The sequence below is a fragment of the Annulohypoxylon maeteangense genome (assembly GCF_022496945.1).
Source record: "Annulohypoxylon maeteangense strain CBS 123835 unplaced genomic scaffold GGS22scaffold_19, whole genome shotgun sequence".
NCBI classification, from domain to species: domain Eukaryota; kingdom Fungi; phylum Ascomycota; class Sordariomycetes; order Xylariales; family Hypoxylaceae; genus Annulohypoxylon; species Annulohypoxylon maeteangense.
Window position 1 is genome coordinate 365,127 of NW_025953266.1, and position 19,626 is coordinate 384,752.

Consider the following 19,626-nt stretch of genomic DNA (forward strand, 5'->3'; position numbering starts at 1 on the left):
TTGGTTTCTCTAAGCTTTCCCGGGAAAGCAGAATGGAGTTTAGGAGGGTTATGATATGTCATATCTACCTAGGTAATATTTGGGTTGGTGGTCGGAGTTGATATCCCCCTCGATAGTATGATTTAAGAGGTATCTACCTAGTGGGTATCCCAACGGATGCCAAAGAATGAATGTGTCAAGATCGAATTTTGGAAGCGGATGGTTTTACCCTGTTGGACATCGTTGGAATTTAAGCTTAGGTGTAATCTTGAGCACATATATCTAAGTTGGTGTTTGCAGATATTACGCTTGAACATCAACTAAACTTCAACATAAACCTATGAGGGCATTATACAAAACTGTACACGATTTCATCTAAAATTACGCAAGCCAATGAAGATCCAGTTATTAGTCAAACGATATCTTGAGCTAAATGGTTTCTAACAGGTACCCAGGTATTTAGGCCAGCTCTGTTGCAACATTTCCCACGATAGTCCCATCTAATAATTAGCCACAAACTGTAGAAAACTGTACATTAAAACATGCTTGTTAGAAAATTCTGATTTGTAAATAGGTCGATACTATGAGTGTTTGTTAAAGATAGATTGGGTTGCTTCAATGACGTGATGTGTATGAGCTACTGCTGATAAGATAAGACCACCTTTTCGTTCCGAAACGGAACACGCCAGCTGAACGCTAAGCCCAATTAAGAGCAATAAGAAATTAGTGGCTCTCCTCACCTGGACAACTTATGCGTTTTCTTATCTACACGTGACTTTCCCATGAAATATAGCGGACCTCTTGCTTTTCCGATTGTTATCGCGCGTCGCCGATCGCACTGAGGAAAGTCCCCCAGAGCCGCGACAGCTTGATCTCATCTGTCTAGCTTTTTTACTCTTCCCACCACCAAGCTTTGTCGATATTGTTTTCAATATTACGCCTTCGTTTTCTATACATGATACGCGAGATTCCATCCATGTAGGAAGTAAGTCTATTCCAGTCCAATAATCGGTAGAATTAATCTTTGTTTTTCTTGGTTGGATACGATCGCCCTTGGATTCATCACTTTCCCCGACCGTCGATCTCCTAATCTGCTTCATTGAGTTTCGTTCCTATCGACGCGCGCATGTTGTTACATCCAACTTAAAAGAATCCCCTAACTAACGGCCTCGTCTTTTAGATCTGCGCTTTTGAAGAGAAATGAATTCGCATCCCGAAGACATGTCGCACCGCGACCGCGAGTCGGTTGAGCGGCACCAAAGAGAACAGTTTCCAGCTGGAACCCCACGACAGAGCAATACGGCATCCCTCCAAATCCACCAACCCGTCGCCTCGCGCCTCCCTGGCGCCATACATAGTCCCGGTGGCCTACTTGCGACTCACGGAGGTTCAGCACCTCCTATCCCTCTCGGCGCCCCCTCAGGCCCCGTAAACTCCTTCGGCGGCCCATTACAAGCCGACGCCAATCGCTCGATCCCACATAATGCACAGAATGCTTCGAACCAAATGTTTGGAGCTATAGGTGGACACAACCAAGGCCCATCTGGATCTTCCGCACCTTCTAACCATCTATTCGGCGGTCCACTACAACAAGATGGTAACCGCGCTTCTCAGAATATCCCGTTCGGTGGTAGTGGTGGTGCGATCCCTGGAGGAGCACACCCAATCCCTAGTGGCGGTAATGCTAGCAGCATGCCACAGGGACAACAACCTATTCTTAATGTGAGTTATATACGTGTATTTGATTGTCTTCTATTCGATGGGTACTAGGGGGCAAGCTCATCCTGCCTTCCGTTCTTGTGTTATTGTCGTTGTTGCCATTGTTAGGCACATCCCCATCGCACCTTATATATATTACCACCACTCTATTTTGCTTCTTTCCTTCAACATCTTTTACCTTTCCTACAGATAGGAGAATGTTATGTATGAGGAAAATTGAGATCTATCTCATACCCTTCTAACGACCTGTCAACACACGGGATACTATTTTCCTTATTATAAATAAGCCCCTTTGAAATTTCCCCTATTTACTTCATTTGCCTTTAATGAAGTAGTTCTCGATCCATCATAATGCATTGCTATGATGGAACGCGTAGGATTGGACTGAATCCAGTGAAGATGCTTTGGATTCGAACGCAAAATGTTCGCCGATTCATTGACTACTATGATCACACAGATACTGATATTTATTTGTCTATTTACTAATATACAGTCTTCGCAGGATGCTTTGAGCTATCTAGACCAAGTCAAAGTACAGTTTGCCGACCAACCCGATGTCTATAACAAGTTTCTTGATATTATGAAAGACTTCAAAAGTCAAACGTTAGTTCATATCCTTAAATAAACGTAGAATAGTAAAGAAGCTAACTTGTAGGGCCAGCATTGACACGCCGGGGGTTATTAATCGTGTATCGGAACTTTTTGCGGGGCATCCAAATCTCATACAAGGCTTCAACACTTTTCTTCCTCCCGGATACAGAATCGAGTGTGGTGCAGGCAACGACCCTAACACTATTCGAGTGACTACGCCAATGGGAACTACAGTTCAGTCGATAACGGGTAGAGCGAACCAAGGTGACGGCGCGCATGGCCAGCCAGGCACGAATGGACCCTTTTTCAATCACCGTGGTAACAACTGGCAACAACCTCCACAGCCACAACATAGTATCGAAAGTCCTGAAGCTTCTTTTAGTGCGCCAGTATCAAACGGTCCAAGCTTATTTGCAGCTGGTCAAGCACAAAGTTCAGCCTTCGAAGGACAGACTTCCGCCTCTCAGCAACACCGGAGCACGCCGCAAGTACAAAATAATTCGACAACACCCAACGCACCTACGACCCGCAACGCGCTCACTCCTACTCCGAGCAATTCTCAAGGCGGACCTAGCAACGGAAACCAACAAGGCAGTATGGAGAAGCGAGGACCTGTTGAATTCAACCACGCTATAAGCTACGTGAATAAAATAAAGGTGAGATAAACATGAACAATAACATTGCAGCCCCTCCTACCTTGACTTACACTCGCACCCCACAAATAATTTGCATTTTAGAAAATTCAACTACTACTTCAAGTACAGTATTAGGAGAATATCTACTGACCTGTGCGCCTAGAACCGCTTTCAGGATAAGCCTGAGATTTACAAACAATTCCTCGAGATCCTGCAGACATACCAGCGCGAACAAAAACCTATCCAAGACGTTTATGCGCAAGTCACTACCTTATTCAATACTGCGCCTGATCTTCTCGAAGATTTCAAACAATTTCTTCCCGAATCAGCCGCGTCGAACAAGGCGAATGGCCCAAAGCCTGAAGACGTCTTTGCTATGACTGCTGGCCTTACCCAGACCACCCCACAACCAAATCACAGCATGAGAGACGGACAGAAGATGCCTCCCGTTGGAGCTTTCGCGCCACCTGCCAGTGCGAGCAAAGATAACCGAAAGCGACCTCGCAACGAGAAGCAAGCTCCCCCTCCCGCAGCCGCGATGGCCGATAGCCCAGCACCGGGATCTCGCTCGATTCCTGGAGCCGGACCCGCAAGCAAGCGCCCAAAGCTCAACCACAAGCCCTTGCCTACAGATGCGCCATCCATCGAACCGACACTTACTCCTGTCCTTCCCGAACCATTACCTCCCACATCCTCGGCGAACGCGACCCCTGATGAATTGGGTTTCTTCGAGAAGGTTAAGAAGTACATCGGAAACCGTTCTACAATGAACGAGTTCTTAAAGCTCTGCAATATGTACTCGCAGAGCCTCATCGATACCAATGATCTGGTCCACAAAGCTAGCCAATTTATTGGCGGAAACAACGAACTCATGACCTGGTTTAAGGGATTTGTAGGTTATGAGGGTCTTGACGAGATCATTGAGAATCGGCCTAGACCGCCTGTTGAAAAGGTCTCGTTGAGTAATTGTCGGGCTATTGGGCCAAGCTACCGGCTGTTGCCTCGTAGGGTAAGTAAACTATTCCAATATCGGAGAATCGAACCGTTAACTAACTGTTATATTATAGGAGAAGCTAAAGCCATGTGGCGGCCGAGACGAGATGTGCAATGCTGTGCTCAATGACGAATGGGCATCTCATCCGACCTGGGCCTCTGAAGACTCTGGGTTCGTGGCCCATCGCAAGAACGCCTTTGAAGAGGGACTTCATCGAATTGAAGAAGAACGACACGATTACGACTTCAACATCGAGGCTAATGTCAAGTGCATACAACTACTCGAACCGATCGCTCAGCAGATGTTGAATCTGACTTCCCAAGAACGAGAGACATTTCAGATGCCGCCGGGACTTGGAGGCTCTAGCACTTCGATCTTCAAGCGCGTTCTTAAAAAGATATATGGGAATGAGAAAGGACTCGATGTTGTGGCCGACATGTTTACGGACCCTTTCGCTGTCGTCCCTGTCGTTCTTGCACGTCTCAAGCAGAAGGACGAGGAATGGCGATTCACGCAGCGAGAATGGGAGAAGGTGTGGCAGGCACAGACAGAGATCATGCATCTTAAGAGCCTGGATCATATGGGTATCCAGGTTAAGCAGAACGACAAACGAAATCTCTCTGCCAAGCACCTCGTAGATGTCATCAAGACAAAACACGAGGAACAGCGACGCCTACGTAGCTCGAAGAACATGGTCCCTCGATACCAGTTCACCCACGAGCTTGGCGACCGTGAGGTCATTCTGGATTTGCTACGATTCATGGTTCTGTACGGCACGAATAATGGACACCACAGTGCAACCGAGAAAGAACGTATTGTTGATTTCTTCGAGTTCTTCATTCCCCAGTTCTTCGAGTTGCCCGAGGACAAAGTCCAAGATCGACTTCACGACATTGATCGCGAATCTGGCGAGGAGGATGCAGAGGAGCAGCTCCCCGCGGAACTGACCAATGGCCGTTCTAGACGGAACGGCAAGAAATCTGACTTGCTTCGTGGTGTATTAGATCCTGGCCGTAACGGTACGAAGACCAGGAATCAGAAGGAGGGTAGCGCTGCATCTGGTAGCAAAGAGACGACGCCTGATGCTGGTTCTGCGAACGAAGAAGAAATGGCTGACGCCCCTGACGATTCTGTTCCGACCGAGCAGTCTAACGAACGATGGCTACCGGTTGTGCCACGCGCGACAGTCGTTAAGGGCGACAACGCATTGCTAGACGCCGATGGCGAGTTGAAGGCAGATGGATTCTTCCCTCGCCCGTGGTACAATTTCTTCTGCAATCAGACCATATACGTCTTCTTCACTGTCTTCCAGACACTTTATAAGCGCCTGAAGGCTGTAAAGGATAGCAAGAACAGCGTTTCAGAGGAAATTATCCGATCGAAGAGCAAGAAGCCAGCCAAAGAGCTCGGTATTGCGATCAACGAGATCAACTACTTCGACGAGAATGATCCTGCTTCCTTCTGGCCCAAGACAGTCGAACTGATCGAGGACTATATCACTGGCGAGATCGATGAGAACCGTTACCAAGAAGTTCTCCGTCATTACTACCTTAAGAAGGGTTGGACCTTGTATACGATTCAGGATCTCCTCAGAACCCTATGTCGTCTTTCACTCACCTGCACGAGCCCCGATTCAAAGGAAAAGACGCCTGATCTTATCACCCATTTCCTGAACGGTCGCCACAACGAAGAGACTAGTTATCAAACTGAGATCAGTGCCCGGAAGTACGCAGAGAAGTGCATCAAGGATGGCGATATGTTTGTCATCTGTTGGGTACGTATAATTCTAGTTCCTAATACTTACATGATCGGTCGCTAATAATCATATCTAGTTCCCCCAGAAACACGAGGCCACAATCCGCTGGCTACAACGTGACGAGACGACTTTCTACATGGACGAGATGGAACTTCGTGAGAGATGGCAGTACTATATCTCCTCGTATATGCGAGTTGAGCCTACTGAAGGCGTCCCTAGATCCCGCCTTCAGAGGACTGTTCTCACTCGCAATCTGCCATCAAGCGAAGCTGATTCGGACGATGGCGATGTACCAAAGCCATTAGCATATGATGAGGGCTTGGTTTTACGCATCTGTCTAAACTCGAACAAGATCGTTTGGGAAAAGAACACATCCGAATACTTCATCTATGCCACCGAGCCAGAGGATGAAAAGGAAAAGATTGCCGCAGAAGAGTATCGTCGCGCCCTTACCGAACATCGCGGACAGCGATTCAGAGAGAAGATGGTCATGAACAACTCTTGGATGCGAGGTAACAGTCAAGACGAAGTCCAAAAGGTCAACGAGAAGTTCCAGAAGTGGTTCAAGGATGGTGTCTCGCCTAATACCAACGGCCGAGGAGATGACCCCGAAAACACGGAAGGAGTTGAATAAATCAACAACTTCTTTGACTTTTGCATGTTCAATTCGGTTCGCCAACGTGGCATATATCAGGAGTAATCAGACGGTGGTGGCGAATTTTGATGATAAGCGAAAGGCATCATGGGAGGCGTTTGGCGAAGTACCCTATGTAAACCTTCCGTTTGCCTCCCACCGTGTACTGGCAGTCTCGTTTTGTTTTTTGCACACACGCGAGAAGTACTATGGGAAGAAGCCAAGGTCGACCTCGGTGGACAGGATCATAAGTTTTTATTTGCTTTTTTTCTTCTACTTTGCTTGTACTATAGGACGACGAATTAAACAGAATTGGCATCTATCTTTAGTACCTTTATGTGACCTTATGTTTCCTTACCATGTGATTTGCAAGTTGTAGAATACGCTACGATCTTACGGTATTAAAACGCAACATCACGTACACCCACTTCAACACACATCTAACGAACTTGTTTTTTGAAATTATCTAGTATTTATTCATCGGTACCTGAGATAACGGCGGATGAACCGGGAAAAGATATATGCGCCCCAAGATATCAAGTCTTTCTTTCTCTCTATTTTTGGGTCATCCCTCACGTTCGCGTAAGCGTTAGGCAAATGGCAATCCGTACATATTCTCCGCCCCTCATCCCATCCATCCACCTTTCCTCATTTACCCCCGACGTGTCTGTTGAAAACATTCCGTCTGGTCCGGTTTAACCCTCATTTCCTTCCTTTCTTCCTTTCTTCCTACCTTAACCCAGGCTATATGCGAGAATCTCTTCTCTTGTGGGTTCCCGTTTGTTCGACATTGCTACTGCTTTCGTCTAGTCATTGCAGACTCTCAATAACAATAGCGCTGGCGCCACCGCCACCGTTGCAGATACCCGCAACGCCGATCTTGGCCTTCTTCTCGCGGAGGACAGTCGTCAGCGTCGTCACGATACGCGCGCCGGAGCAGCCGAGAGGGTGGCCGATGGCGACGGAGCCGCCGTATACGTTGACCTTATCTGAGGACAAGCCTAAAAGCTTCATGTTTGCGAGCGCGACGACGGAGAAGGCCTCGTTGATCTCGTAGAAATCGACGTCTGCGTCGGTGAGACCGGCGTGCTTGATGGCCTTGGGGATGGCGAGCGCGGGCGCGGTGGTGAACCGCTCGGGCTCGCGGGCGGCGTCGCCCCAGCCGCGGATCTTGGCAATGGGGGTTACGCCTAGCTCCTTGACTTTGGCCTCGGACATGAGGACGAGGGCGGCGGCGCCGTCGTTCAGGGGGGCGGCGTTGGCGGCGGTGACGGTGCCGCCTTGGGGCTTGAAGACCGGGCGCACGGTCTTCAGCTTGTCGGCGTTGAGGTTCTTGACCTCCTCGTCGGTGGTGATCTTGATCGCCGGCTTGCCGCGGCCGCCGCTGACCTCGACGGGCACGATTTCGGCGGCGAAGACGCCGTCAGCCGTGGCCTTCTGCGCGCGTGTGTATGTCTCGATGGCGTAGGCGTCTTGCTGCTCGCGCGTGATGGAGTGGTCGTCGGCGCACAGCTCACCGGATACACCCATGTGCTCCTTCTTGCCGTAGGCGTCCGTCAGGCCGTCCTTCAGCATGCCGTCGACGAGAGTCTGGTCGCCGAACTTGGCGCCGTTGCGTAGAGTTTGTAGGTAGTGCGGCACGTTGGACATGGACTCCGCGCCGCCGGCCACCACGATGTCCGCGTTCCCTGTTATGATGGTCTGGGCGCCGAGGATGATGGCCTTGAGGCCGGACGCGCACACCTTATTCACGCCCGTGCAGACGACGGAGTCCGGGATGCCGGCGCCGAGAGCACATTGTCGGGCGGGTGCTTGGCCGAGACTGCAGAGAAAGGTGGGTTTGTTAGTTGGGCTCTGTTTGGTCTATCGAACGATCTTCGTTGGGTTGGAGGGAGTGGAGACGTACTTGGCGGACAGCACATTGCCGAAGAAGACCTCTTCTACATCTTTAGGCTGGATCTGGGGGACTCGCTCGATGGCAGCTGTAGATTGGTCGTGTGAGCAAGCAAGCAAGCAATAATTGAAGCTAGAGATGGGAAAGACATACCCTTGATAGCGTGAGATCCTAGCTGGGTCGCGCTGAGACTCGATAGTGTTCTGGCAATTCAGGGGTAAGTTTCACGAGCCACAGGTGAAAAAAGGGGGAGGGGTTAAGGGTAGGGGAGATGGTACCCTAAGAACGAGCCCACAGGCGTTCGGGCAGCTGAAACGATGTAAACGGTAGGGAGGCCAGACATGTTGAAAGGAGACGAGATGGACAGGCACTAAACGCGGGACGGTCCTTGAAGCTTGGAGGAAAAAGAAATGTTAATTTTCAGAAATTCTACTCGTACACACGTATTATGTATTTGTTTTCTCTAAGAAATAAAAGTTGTTGAGCTATTGGGAACACAAGTAAATAAAAAGTTCACCGCCCCAGTAGCTAAAGACCCCTCCCCTCCGATAATCTTTACTGTCTCGGAACTGGCCTAACAAGGTACTTCCCGAGTTTAAAGGCAGGGACTTACCTAATAGGGAAGTGGGTATGTCACCGCGTTCCTGGGATTGGTTGACTAGTCAGAGTAAAAATGGTGGGGTGAAGGAAAGCTCCAGAGATAGGACCGCTTATCGGAGAGGACCAGAGTTTCTAATTTACTCGGCTCCAGCCTTGCCATTAGCCACTTCTGCCACTACAGATTTCAACTTTCCGCCACAGCAAGGTCCCACTTCGGATCCACTCGATACGCGCTTCTAATCAGCCTTGCATCGAGATTCTGTAACTTTTTTGACCGTGACATCAATCTTTTAACTTAAACACCACATAAACCTAATTGAACTACTCCCGACGCTACTCGACACCATGGATGACCTCTACGATGAGTTAGTGTGCCTATAATTTGACAAGTTTTTTCTATACTAACGGTTTTGTGCAGATTCGGAAATTTTATTGGGGAGGATGCCGAAGCATCTGAAGAGGAATCCGAGCGTGGAGTCGACTTGGACGCGTATATCGACGACAATGTCCCCGAGGAGGCGCCAGAAGTCACAGGGCAGGAGTTAATGGAATTGGACGACGGCCCATCAAATGCGGTGATATTACACGAAGATAAACAGTACTACCCGTCGGCGGAACAGGTCTATGGTCCAGATGTCGAGATATTAGTAGAAGAAGAGGATGCGCAACCTCTCTCAGAACCTATCGTCGCGCCTGTCGACGTGAAGAAGTTTTCTATCGAAGAGGAAGACCTCCCCCCCGTCCACTTCGACCGCAACTTCATGACCGATCTCATGAACTTTCCCGACCAAATACGAAACATAGCCTTAGCTGGAGACCTCCATCATGGCAAGACCGCATTCATGGACATGCTGGTCCTCGAAACTCATGACATCACCGACAAATTAGAAAAGCGACAAGGAAGAAAGAGAGATGAGCAACTACGATATACAGACACACATATCGTGGAAAGGGAAAGAGGCGTTTCCGTAAAGGCGGCGCCGATGAGCTTGGTGCTGCAAAGTACCAAGGGCAAGTCACACTTATTTAACATAATAGATACCCCCGGTCATGTTAATTTCGTCGACGAGGTCGCGGCGGGATTGCGACTAGTGGATGGCGTTGCGCTAGTAGTGGACGTAGTGGAAGGCGTCCAAGTCAACACGGAGCAGATCATCAAACACGCGGTCCTCGAAGATATCCCGATGACGCTAATAATCAACAAGATGGATAGACTAATACTGGAACTGAGACTCCCACCAAGCGATGCTTACTTCAAGCTAAAGCATGTTGTCGAAGAGGTGAACACTATCATCGAGAACACCCGCCCAGGCTCGGGAGAGCAACGGCGATTAAGTCCGGAGAAGGGAAATGTGCTATTTGCATGCAGTGAGATGGGCTGGTGCTTTACGCTACAGTCATTTGCGAAGATGTACGCAGACGGCTTCGCAGGCGTGAATATGGAGGAATTCGCAAAACGTCTCTGGGGTGATATCTACTTCAACCCAAGCAAGAGGACTTTCAGCAGGAAACCTCTGCCTGGCGAGAAAGGCGCTAAGAGATCATTCATACACTTCGTTCTTGAGCCCATCTACAAAGTCTTCTCTCACACCATCAGTTCGAGCCCTGAAGACCTCAAAGAAGTTCTAGCAAAATTAGGCATAACGCTCAAGCCATCACAATACAAGACAGACGCAAAAGTGCTCCTGAAGCTAGTCTGTGAACAGTTCTTTGGTCCGTCGGCTGGTTTTGTCGATATGATCGTTAAGAATGTCCCGTCTCCATTAGAGGCGGCCGAACACAAGTTGGAACAGTACTACACGGGCCCCTTAGACACCAAGGTCGCCGAGTCTATGAAGAAGTGCGATCAGGATGGCCCCTTGGTGGTGCATATCACAAAACTCTTCAACTCTGCTGATGCTAAGAGTTTCTACTCTTTCGGTCGAGTGATGAGCGGTATTGCTCGACCCGGGATGCAAGTGAGGGTTCTCGGAGAAGGCTATTCTATCGACGACGAAGAGGATATGGCTATGGCAACCATCTCAGATGTCTATATCGCTGAAACGCGATATAACGTCCAGACCAGTGGTGTCCCGGCCGGAAACTGGGTGTTGCTGAGCGGCGTCGATAACTCGATCGTGAAGTCGGCAACAATAGTACCACCGAAGTTGGAAGATGATGAGGAAGCCTACATCTTCAGACCAGTCACACATTTCACCGAGTCGGTCTTGAAGGTAGCAGTCGAACCCATCAACCCGTCGGAACTTCCAAAGATGCTTGACGGCCTGAGGAAGATCAACAAGAGCTACCCTCTAATCACGACCAAGGTCGAGGAGTCAGGCGAGCACATCATCCTGGGCACAGGCGAACTCTACATGGACTGCGTCCTTCACGACCTGCGACGACTGTATGCAACGATGGAGCTCAAGGTATCGGATCCCGTCACGCGCTTCTGCGAGACAGTTGACGAGATGTCCGCTACCAAATGTTACGCAATTACCCCGAACAAGAAGAATAAGATTACTATGGTCGCCGAGCCGCTCGACGACGGAATCGCGGAAGATATCGAGAGCGGCCGTGTCAAGATGCAGGACGGTGCCCGAAAAGTGGGAAAGTTCTTCCAGGACAAGTACGGATGGGATCTACTGGCGGCGAGGAGTATTTGGGCATTCGGGCCGGATGAGAAAGGACCTAACATATTGCAGGACGACACACTTGAGGTATGTCGACTAGTTTGCTGTTTTCCCCCACCCACTGTGACCTCGAAAGCTCGGCGTCTTACTACACAGACGAATCCTGTAGCGCGGAGTGTTACCTCGCGGGGCTGCATGCGGCAATACCTTCGTGGGCCTTTGCAGTTATTCGCAGTTTCAGCCTCAGAATTCTAGAATTTCCCATCTACGTTTGGATAGCTTTTGGATGGCACCTAATTATTTCGGCAGGTAGATAAGACGCTTCTGAGAAGCGTGCGAGAGACCATTCGCCAAGGCTTCAGTTGGGCTACCAGAGAGGGACCTCTGTGCGAAGAACGTGAGTACCTACATCTCGTCGCATTTCGATATTGTCATTCCTACCCAACCCCTGTGTCAACCCCACGGTTTCAACCGCTACCCATCTAGAACGTCTTAGCTCCAAGTTGCTCAAGCTGCTTTCTACATGCTCTCTACATGCTCCCTACATATCTCTACTGCCCCCAACATTCCACGTCGGCAAGGTCGTCGTCATTTTGGCACACGTTTTCCTAAGTCGCATCGACGTATGCGATAGGATGGTAGTAAAGCATTCGTGCTATTTTTGGAATCGTATTTCATGCCACCCACTCGAGGCCGCCAAGGTGTTACTCGCTGATTACCGTGTAACCCGGCGTAATGGCAAAATCCGGGGATAAAGTTATCACGATGTGCATCCTCACAGATCCCGAGGCATGGCTACAACCCATGTCCATCCCGCTGCCAAGTAAAGCTGCGGGATTAGGAACCCTGCCCCTCCCTGCATTTCCACAGATTCGATCAGACTTCGTCTATCGATCCCATAAGGCGACGTCTTTTTGCGCATTGCAGCCCACTCTTGCCTTGATTCGGCCGCCAGGGGGTACGCGGCAACTCATATTTCAGCGGTTGCTGCATCACATGCCCTCATTTTACTGCATCTCGTCGGCGCCTTTCACTGGGGGCCGTTTCGAGAATGGTCATCGCCACATTTTTGCGCGTCATGTTTTCGACCCAATAGTAGTTCTACATTACCAAGCAGACGCGAATTAATAGTGACATGTTATACGACACAATTCTACACAGATTACTAACTTCAATATAGCGATTCGCAATACCAAGTTCCGCATCATGGACGTGTCACTAGCACAGGAGGCCATATTCAGAGGTGGCGGTCAGATCATCCCGACGGCGCGACGCACTTGCTACAGTTCGTTCTTAATGGCGTCGCCAAGACTCATGGAACCGCTATACGCGTGTTCGATGACTGGGCCGCAGGATGCGGTCCCGGTGCTGTACAACGTGCTCGCGCGCCGTCGCGGACACGTGCTAGCTGACGGCCCTATCGCCGGTACTCCACTATACCGCGTCAATGGACTGATCCCCGTCGTCGACTCCTTCGGGTTCGAGACGGACGTAAGGATCCAGACGCAGGGTCAGGCTATGGTTAGTCTCGTCTTCGATAAGTGGCAGAAGGTGCCCGGCGATCCGCTCGATAAAGAGGTCGTGCTACGTCCGCTGCAGCCCGCCGATGCGCAGGCTACAGCGAGGGATTTCGTGCTCAAGACGAGAAGGAGGAAGGGGTTGAGCGAGGATGTTAGCGTTGCGAAGTTCCTTGAGCCGGAGTTCTATCAGAGTTTGATGGAGAGCGGGACTTTAGGGAGTCCGTGAATGGGAGGGTTTTGTGTCTAGTAAGTTAGAGCTACGGTTGAAGGCTCCGTCTTAAAGGGATGACAATATGGCAACGTTGGTAGATTCGACTATTGTACTATACAATCACATAGCAGAGGTCGTTTCCATCGACGGCATAAAGAAAGGGCAGCCTCGTGCTAAAATTTAGACGATGGGCGTTAGGCTATTACGGTTTACTAGTCTACAAGGGGGGAAGGTCGACGCCAAGGCTATTCCTGGAATATAAAGAAAACGAACGTACCTACTTACTTACCTAGTTACTTACTTACTCACTCAGTACGCCGTTAAGTTGTAGTGTTGGCAGGTCTTAGATCGTAGGCCGAGATCTCACGGAAATGTATGTTGTAGGTTACATGGTCGAAGGGCGACTTGCGCGGAAATCTTTAGGTAGGTTGGTAGAAGAGCCTCCAGTGATTCGGGATGGAGACAGGGGAGGGCAAAGGGGAGGGGAAAGGGGAAAGGGGAGGGGGGGTGATTGGTCACAGGCGTGTAACCCCTTGTCCCGCGTCTGATAGGGCCTCAGGTTTACGAGCCGGCGGCTAGTAACGGTCACGGTAACGGTGGTAGTGACGGCGGTTATGGAGGTATGGGTATGCTGGGACTGGACAGTAAAGCAAACCCTGTAAAGTGTAGGTAGGTAGGTAAATTCAGTGCGGGAAAATGAGGTATGAACTTGTTTTCTGCGCGCGGGCGATGGGTAGGTAGCTATGGGTGAGCTAGATTCTTTTACGAACGACCAATGGGAGGGTGTGAATTAGGTGGCTTAGGGGTAGGTAGTAGTAGAGCCCGTGGTAAAACTAATACTACTAGGTAGGGAGAACCGAGTTTGGGCGGTTTGTGGTATATGGTACCGTGTCGAACCCCACGCGGCTTGAGTGCGGTTCGGTACTCGAATAACGACTTACGTCCGTATGGACTTTTTGGTCTATCTAGGTGTGAGTAAGAGCTAGAGATTTGAGGGGGGGTGCATGTTTATTGTGTCAAGTGAGTTTAAACTCAGTTACGCTTAGCGGTAGGGGTAAGCGAGATATAGAGACGTAAATGTGATGTATCGGAATGAACCGGATGCCGGTAACGATGGTGACTGCATGTATTATGTATGTGCTGTGGATTTAGGTAGGCCATGACAGGTAGATATTATGTATGTGTGTAATGGCTAGGTTGGGGATAGCGACTACGGTAGGGGTAGGGGGTTAGACAGGTGGATGATGGTGTCGGTATTAGTGCTGTATTGGCTGGGTTAAAAGGGGGGCCACGGGCAGTTCCGTGGGGAAGGGGGAGGTATGCTAGGAGAAAGTCATGGGAAGTAAGATAACCTCTGGAATGAAAGGATGGATCATAACAGCGAGGAATATTGGAATATATGCAGACTACATTTACGCGTATGTATGAGGTATGTATGTGTATGTAGACAGGTGGGTATAGAATCAGAAGAAGAGTTTGATGTGGAATAGGAGAAGATCTTCGCTGTCGTCCCTCCCATATCCCGCAAGTTGTTTCCTCGCTACGTTGCCGTCCGGCGTTAGATATATCGTCCAATCAACCGACAAGCAAGTTTTTGGTCTAGTTACCTACATCTCCTAGATACTGTGCACATGGTTGGCTGAGGGGCAAAAGGGGACGATGGAAAGCGCCGTGGGTTTTCTAGGGAGTTTATTGGTGCAGAATTATGCCCCCTAAATCGATTTGGTGTGTCTGACATGCTGTGTGCTAGAATGACTGATCGTTATGGACTGATTTGTTATGAGTAGGGCGGATTGTCAGGAATTGTTATGGAAATGAGATTACTCTCCTTGAGTATTGTAAAGGGCATGATCGTATAGTCGTTGACTAATCAGGAGGCCGCCGAAGTTGAAGATGAAGGGGGTATGGGACGTCACTATCAAGACAGCGACACATAAAGTATCTGTCCTCTTACTCTGATCAGAAACGGCTTTGTGTCGACAAGGTTACCGCGGGTATGCAGTATAATGATAAGGGTCATTTCCAGCAAGATAGATAATGAGAGGAAAAGTAAGACTTCTAATGAAAGACTTCTTATTCTCGGACGTTCTAATGGTTGCGGTTCATGATAGGCTCATATTTCTTCTCTTCTATCGGGAAAGTGACGGGATGGAAGCGTCGGGTAAGGGACGACAAGGCCATTGGTCATGTTGTTATTTGGCTACCTCAATGGAAGGGTGGGAGAGGTTAAGGTAGAAATCTGAATGATGATAGGGACGTTTCGATATGGAACTCTTGAGACCGGAACATTCATGTCAAATAGAGTAGACACACCCAGGGGCGAGCTATACATGCAATTTAGAAGGATACTCGAGTATCATGACAGCAACCTGTCCGGAAAAGGGGCAGTGATGCCCAATACTTTCTTCAAAAGTTCCATCGTTTACTATTATTCTCTTTCAATGACTCTTTTATATGCAAGACTGTAGATGAAGCTTACTATCGACTCACTGAACTGAGGTCTTTGGGGGGACCGGCAGCATCGGTTCCTATCCGTTACTTGTATCGGAAGCGTCCTTCCGATGTGCCTTCCATCCTCTGTAAAGCTACACATGGCAGAAAACACAATTCCGAGGTGATTTGTAGTCGTATAGTCGCATGAAAACTTATGATGGTAGTAGCAATAGCTATAATTGGTTCAGGGTGGCAAAGGGGGGATGAACTAGAGGGGATAAAGATACATGTAATAATCAACAGCTACTTAATTCCAAGACTGGACCACAATACGTAAAGAACCTGTCAAAACTTGCAAGACAGGCGTGGCGCGTAGCTAATTTCGTGTTGTTTCTAAGTTTACTTTCGCGTATCATAGGTCCATGACTTGAGATTGACGAGACATACGGTGCTAGTAACCAGATTTCGGTATGATGGGATAGGCGCGGACCAAGTTCCGAGTATATCGGATCTTGAAGTAATTAAACATACGGGCCATATCATCGAGTTATAGATGTCATCCAGGTTCGGTCTCTTAGTTCTATAGCTCCGACAGTGACAGCCTCACTTCGTATCCGCCGTGCCGGACAGCGGATCCACAGGGAATACGAAGCCCGAAAGGTTCCAAAATCAAGGTAAAAAGGTTGCTGATCTTAACGTGATTCACGTATTGTCTGGTATTTCTTGGGGCTAACAAGGGGTAATTGAACCGTTTCGGGTTTCCGTTTACAGAAACGCATTAATAATCTTTCTAGAAAGGTTCGCCTCGACGACGACGACTATGAGCCTAGTCAAAGCACGCTCGGTAGTCGAATCAGGACTAGGCCCATCTAATAGAGCCCCATGAAATCTAATAACGTATTTTAAACCTAGCCTTATCTTGGAACTAGTCTTTGTTCGTGAGGTACCGATTTGTTGTTTACGTACATTGAACAGAAGCTGTCTCACTTTCTATGTACATATGTAATGTAGTTGAAGGTATCTGAACGACTTTTCTGAAGAACACTTATGTACCTAGAAATGAGTGGTATCATTCTGGGCTAGTCAAGGTGTCTAGACGTTGAACAGACTACCAAAGACGGGTAACTTTCAAGCTTCTTAAGCTTCTCAGGCCATAAACTTCCGTGCCCTATGAGATGATTGTTGATATCCATCCCGCGTCTGACAGCAAAAGCTCGGCGGTTTAAACCGGTTTTAGACCGGTGTGGACCTTTAAATGATAGTTGCCGTTTCTAGGCCTACCAAGACGAGTAAAGCTGTCTGTCTAGTCTCTGAGTGGGCGATAGCTAGACCGGTGTGCATGAATTTCTTGTCTTCGAGAAGCTTGGACGAACATTCGATATTCCAAAGTTGACCGGAGTGGCGCAGACATCTCTAAGAGATTGAAGGGACCGTCGTCAGCTTGTACTTCCACGTTTATAGTTTCTTGAACTGTTCTCGAATCGTCTAATGGCATCTTGTATCTTTGGCCTTAAACTATTCCGAACTCAGGTCGCTACTAGAAGGTGTCTCAAACGCAAGTCTCCAACATTTTGTCTAATACTCCCTTGAGGGTGTCATTCTCTAATGCTGCTGCAACTCTTTCCTTGTCTGCTAATTGTTTGTTGACCTGGTCGTCCTGACTGTGGGTTCCCTCCTTGATCACGACATCCACCCGATAGTTGGGGGGAAGAGCCTGTTCTAGCCTCACTCGCACACCGAGGCCGATGACGGTTGCGAGCGAGCAGTGTGTAATGGTGGGAGTAATCTTGACAAGTACTTGTGTCAAAGTGTTGGGATCCGCATCTACTGAGGGAGAGGGTGATATACGGATATCGGGCAAATTCACCACTGCTAACTGACCGAGCGATAACGGATGCTCGGGATCAGAAATGGAAGAGATGAGATCTGCCAAATGTTAGTCATGTTTTTGGAAACACTAAACAGTAAATGACTGAGTCCAGCTCGCTTTCTCATGTTTGATCGTAGCCAAGGGATGGCTTCAAACTAACGATTCTGACAGGTGGACGTGGGGACAAAAGATCATGCGACTGTTGCATGGGTATGGGGTATCATGATGTGCCAATATGTAGGCGACAATGAGGCACAAATAATAACCCCGGTAACTCCGCAACATCATTTCACCCCTAACCCAGATAATTTATGACTTTCTTCTTGAAATATTTCCAAATAAAAACAAATTCAGACATATAGGTATGGTTATCTTACCATAAACCTCCTGCTCGTCAATAGGTTCGGCAGTGAATTCGTCGTCACTCTCGGTATCATCGGACCACGATGTACCAGAATTGTATAAGGAGTCTGATAGGTATTGTGGTTTACGCATGATGTCAAGGATCTTAGACTCGGCTGTTCTCTGAACTCTCCGTCCCTTCTTGCGCTGTCGGGTCGGAAGCTGGGAAGTATTTAGGATAGTGGGATTTGCGTTATCCTTCTCCATCTTGATCTTAGTAGTCGTGAATCGTAATATGGGTAAGTTTCACTGTTCGATTAGTCCCACAAGACTCGGGTGGCTGTGCGATTCACAATAGCTAGGTATATCGAGGTATGTGAGAAGTTGTCGTGACGAGAATTAATAGAGTTAATTGTAGTTTGCAAAGAGCAGTAGGTAAACTTTAAAGATTCACAGGTCAGATGAGACGGTACGAAATACTAGGTACACCAAGCGATTCAATGATGAGATGGCCAATTGGCGGGGCAATCACGGGACATGATTTACCCGAGATTTTTTATCTTATCGATCTAATCAATTTATTGATACATAGGGTTTTTGTCTTTTTGTCAGCAACTTTTAATTCTAAATGCTACTATTGGTTCTTCCTTGTTTTCACCAAAGAGAAGTTCAACTGAGGCTCATTTCTCGAAATATCTAAAATATCTGATCCTTCAAACTAATTCTCAAAATCTTCATATTTCTTCCCACTATCCATGACTAGTCGTCATTTCTTCTCTGCGCTAAATGGCGATCATTGGCGAAGCCACCCGTGAACATCAAAGCACATTCGATTTCTCCAGAATATTCGGTCGATCAATTGCCCCTGAAATTGAGAGCTGATCACTAACCTGCTATGTATAATCTTCGATATGAATTTGACACTTGACATCGGGATCACTCGTTGCAGCCCGATAGATTTACTCAGGGCTAGATGCAGGGGCTAAGCATTGGCGGGTACAGTACCGGATATGTGATACAACCGTTACAGCGACCTGCGAGCTGCGGCTGTTTCACTGCTTCAAAATTTCATGCGCGACACGTTTAGAGTCGTACCTACCGTCGTACATACTTACGTGGAAAATCCCGTCGTCGCAATATCGAAACATATTGTCATATCGCCTTCGGACGGCTGACGGTTGACGTCTACACTGCAGCAAGCTTTGTGGCGTATGCTTGACATACCTGACATACTTGACATACCCCCAACATACGTTATGACGGCATGAAAAACGCATGTCGTGATATTATCTTTTTTTCAGCTGAACGCCACCTGAGTGGCTAGGCTTTCAGATATACCGGATCTCTCTCGATCTGGACCCTGTTGGCCGTTCCCGTTCTCAGGTCCGGACCATGCACCAGATGATCGACAGGTTATCAGGCACAGTCCCCAATATGTCGCATGCTCGGTCAAGTTTACCGGAAAAGGCCAGAAATACGGCAATTCTAAGGCTTGATTGGGAAAGCTTGTTAACGACATGTACGGAATCAGCCGCCACAGGCATACGGCACGTGTCACGCGTGAACGCGTATCGGGAACCATTATCTGGTTCGAGAACGACCTAAGAATAGTTATTCAGCCCTGTCAATGCTCTCATTTCCTTAAACCCCAACTTTTGATAGCGTCCTCATTCGCATGAATTTCGCTTGAAGCCGTATTTCTAGAAGCAGATCACATTATGCGGCGATCGATCAAATCTGGCAGTCCGGCTATATTTAGCTACATTTAGATATCGTCACGAGGCGACGCAATCGTCAATTCACTGCAAGGAAATAACATCATTAGAAAGCGAAGGA

General features: G+C 48.4%; 4 protein-coding genes across 4 annotated transcripts; 2 read left to right on the plus strand and 2 right to left on the minus strand.

The window, feature by feature from the left end:
• The first annotated feature begins 828 nt into the window (after positions 1–828).
• On the plus strand, positions 829–6,630 carry GGS22DRAFT_172354 (paired amphipathic helix protein Sin3b). Its single transcript, XM_047962738.1, has 7 exons — positions 829–964; positions 1,160–1,701; positions 2,201–2,301; positions 2,360–2,945; positions 3,088–3,933; positions 3,992–5,692; positions 5,751–6,630. The coding sequence occupies exons 2-7, from the start codon at positions 1,180–1,182 to the stop codon at positions 6,306–6,308; spliced, it is 4,314 nt and encodes a 1,437-aa protein (XP_047815341.1). The 5' UTR covers positions 829–964; positions 1,160–1,179; the 3' UTR covers positions 6,309–6,630.
• Positions 6,631–6,753: 123 nt separating this feature from the next.
• GGS22DRAFT_172356 (acetyl-CoA acetyltransferase) lies at positions 6,754–8,693 on the minus strand. Its single transcript, XM_047962739.1, has 4 exons — positions 8,481–8,693; positions 8,356–8,405; positions 8,215–8,290; positions 6,754–8,130 (listed from the first exon to the last, which is right to left on the minus strand). Exons 1-4 carry the CDS (start codon positions 8,543–8,545, stop codon positions 7,119–7,121), a joined length of 1,203 nt encoding a protein of 400 aa, XP_047815342.1. The 5' UTR covers positions 8,546–8,693; the 3' UTR covers positions 6,754–7,118.
• A 397-nt stretch (positions 8,694–9,090) lies between these two features.
• GGS22DRAFT_172358 (P-loop containing nucleoside triphosphate hydrolase protein) lies at positions 9,091–13,467 on the plus strand. Its single transcript, XM_047962740.1, has 4 exons — positions 9,091–9,167; positions 9,221–11,501; positions 11,724–11,811; positions 12,595–13,467. The coding sequence occupies exons 1-4, from the start codon at positions 9,148–9,150 to the stop codon at positions 13,158–13,160; spliced, it is 2,955 nt and encodes a 984-aa protein (XP_047815343.1). The 5' UTR covers positions 9,091–9,147; the 3' UTR covers positions 13,161–13,467.
• Positions 13,468–16,553: 3,086 nt separating this feature from the next.
• GGS22DRAFT_59051 (uncharacterized protein) lies at positions 16,554–18,235 on the minus strand. Its single transcript, XM_047967485.1, has 2 exons — positions 17,826–18,235; positions 16,554–17,504 (listed from the first exon to the last, which is right to left on the minus strand). Exons 1-2 carry the CDS (start codon positions 18,055–18,057, stop codon positions 17,128–17,130), a joined length of 609 nt encoding a protein of 202 aa, XP_047815344.1. The 5' UTR covers positions 18,058–18,235; the 3' UTR covers positions 16,554–17,127.
• Between the last annotated feature and the right edge of the window lie 1,391 nt (positions 18,236–19,626).

Excerpts from the sequence above, each read along its gene's own strand:
- GGS22DRAFT_172356 (XM_047962739.1), bottom strand. The coding sequence starts at position 8,545 with ATGTCTGGCCTCCCTACCGTTTACATCGTTTCAGCTGCCCGAACGCCT. Across the intron at positions 8,406-8,480 it reads CCTGTGGGCTCGTTCTTAGG|AACACTATCGAGTCTCAGCG; the intron begins GTACCATCTCCC and ends CTGAATTGCCAG. Across the intron at positions 8,131-8,214 it reads GGCAATGTGCTGTCCGCCAA|TCTCGGCCAAGCACCCGCCC; the intron begins GTACGTCTCCAC and ends CTTTCTCTGCAG.
- GGS22DRAFT_172358 (XM_047962740.1), top strand. The coding sequence starts at position 9,148 with ATGGATGACCTCTACGATGA. Across the intron at positions 9,168-9,220 it reads ATGGATGACCTCTACGATGA|ATTCGGAAATTTTATTGGGG; the intron begins GTTAGTGTGCCT and ends GGTTTTGTGCAG. Across the intron at positions 11,502-11,723 it reads TGCAGGACGACACACTTGAG|GTAGATAAGACGCTTCTGAG; the intron begins GTATGTCGACTA and ends TTATTTCGGCAG.
- GGS22DRAFT_59051 (XM_047967485.1), bottom strand. The coding sequence starts at position 18,057 with ATGGAGAAGGATAACGCAAATCCCACTATCCTAAATACTTCCCAGCTT. Across the intron at positions 17,505-17,825 it reads TGACGAGCAGGAGGTTTATG|ATCTCATCTCTTCCATTTCT; the intron begins GTAAGATAACCA and ends AACATTTGGCAG.
- GGS22DRAFT_172354 (XM_047962738.1), top strand. The coding sequence starts at position 1,180 with ATGAATTCGCATCCCGAAGACATGTCGCACCGCGACCGCGAGTCGGTT. Across the intron at positions 2,302-2,359 it reads AAAGACTTCAAAAGTCAAAC|CATTGACACGCCGGGGGTTA; the intron begins GTTAGTTCATAT and ends TTGTAGGGCCAG. Across the intron at positions 3,934-3,991 it reads ACCGGCTGTTGCCTCGTAGG|GAGAAGCTAAAGCCATGTGG; the intron begins GTAAGTAAACTA and ends GTTATATTATAG.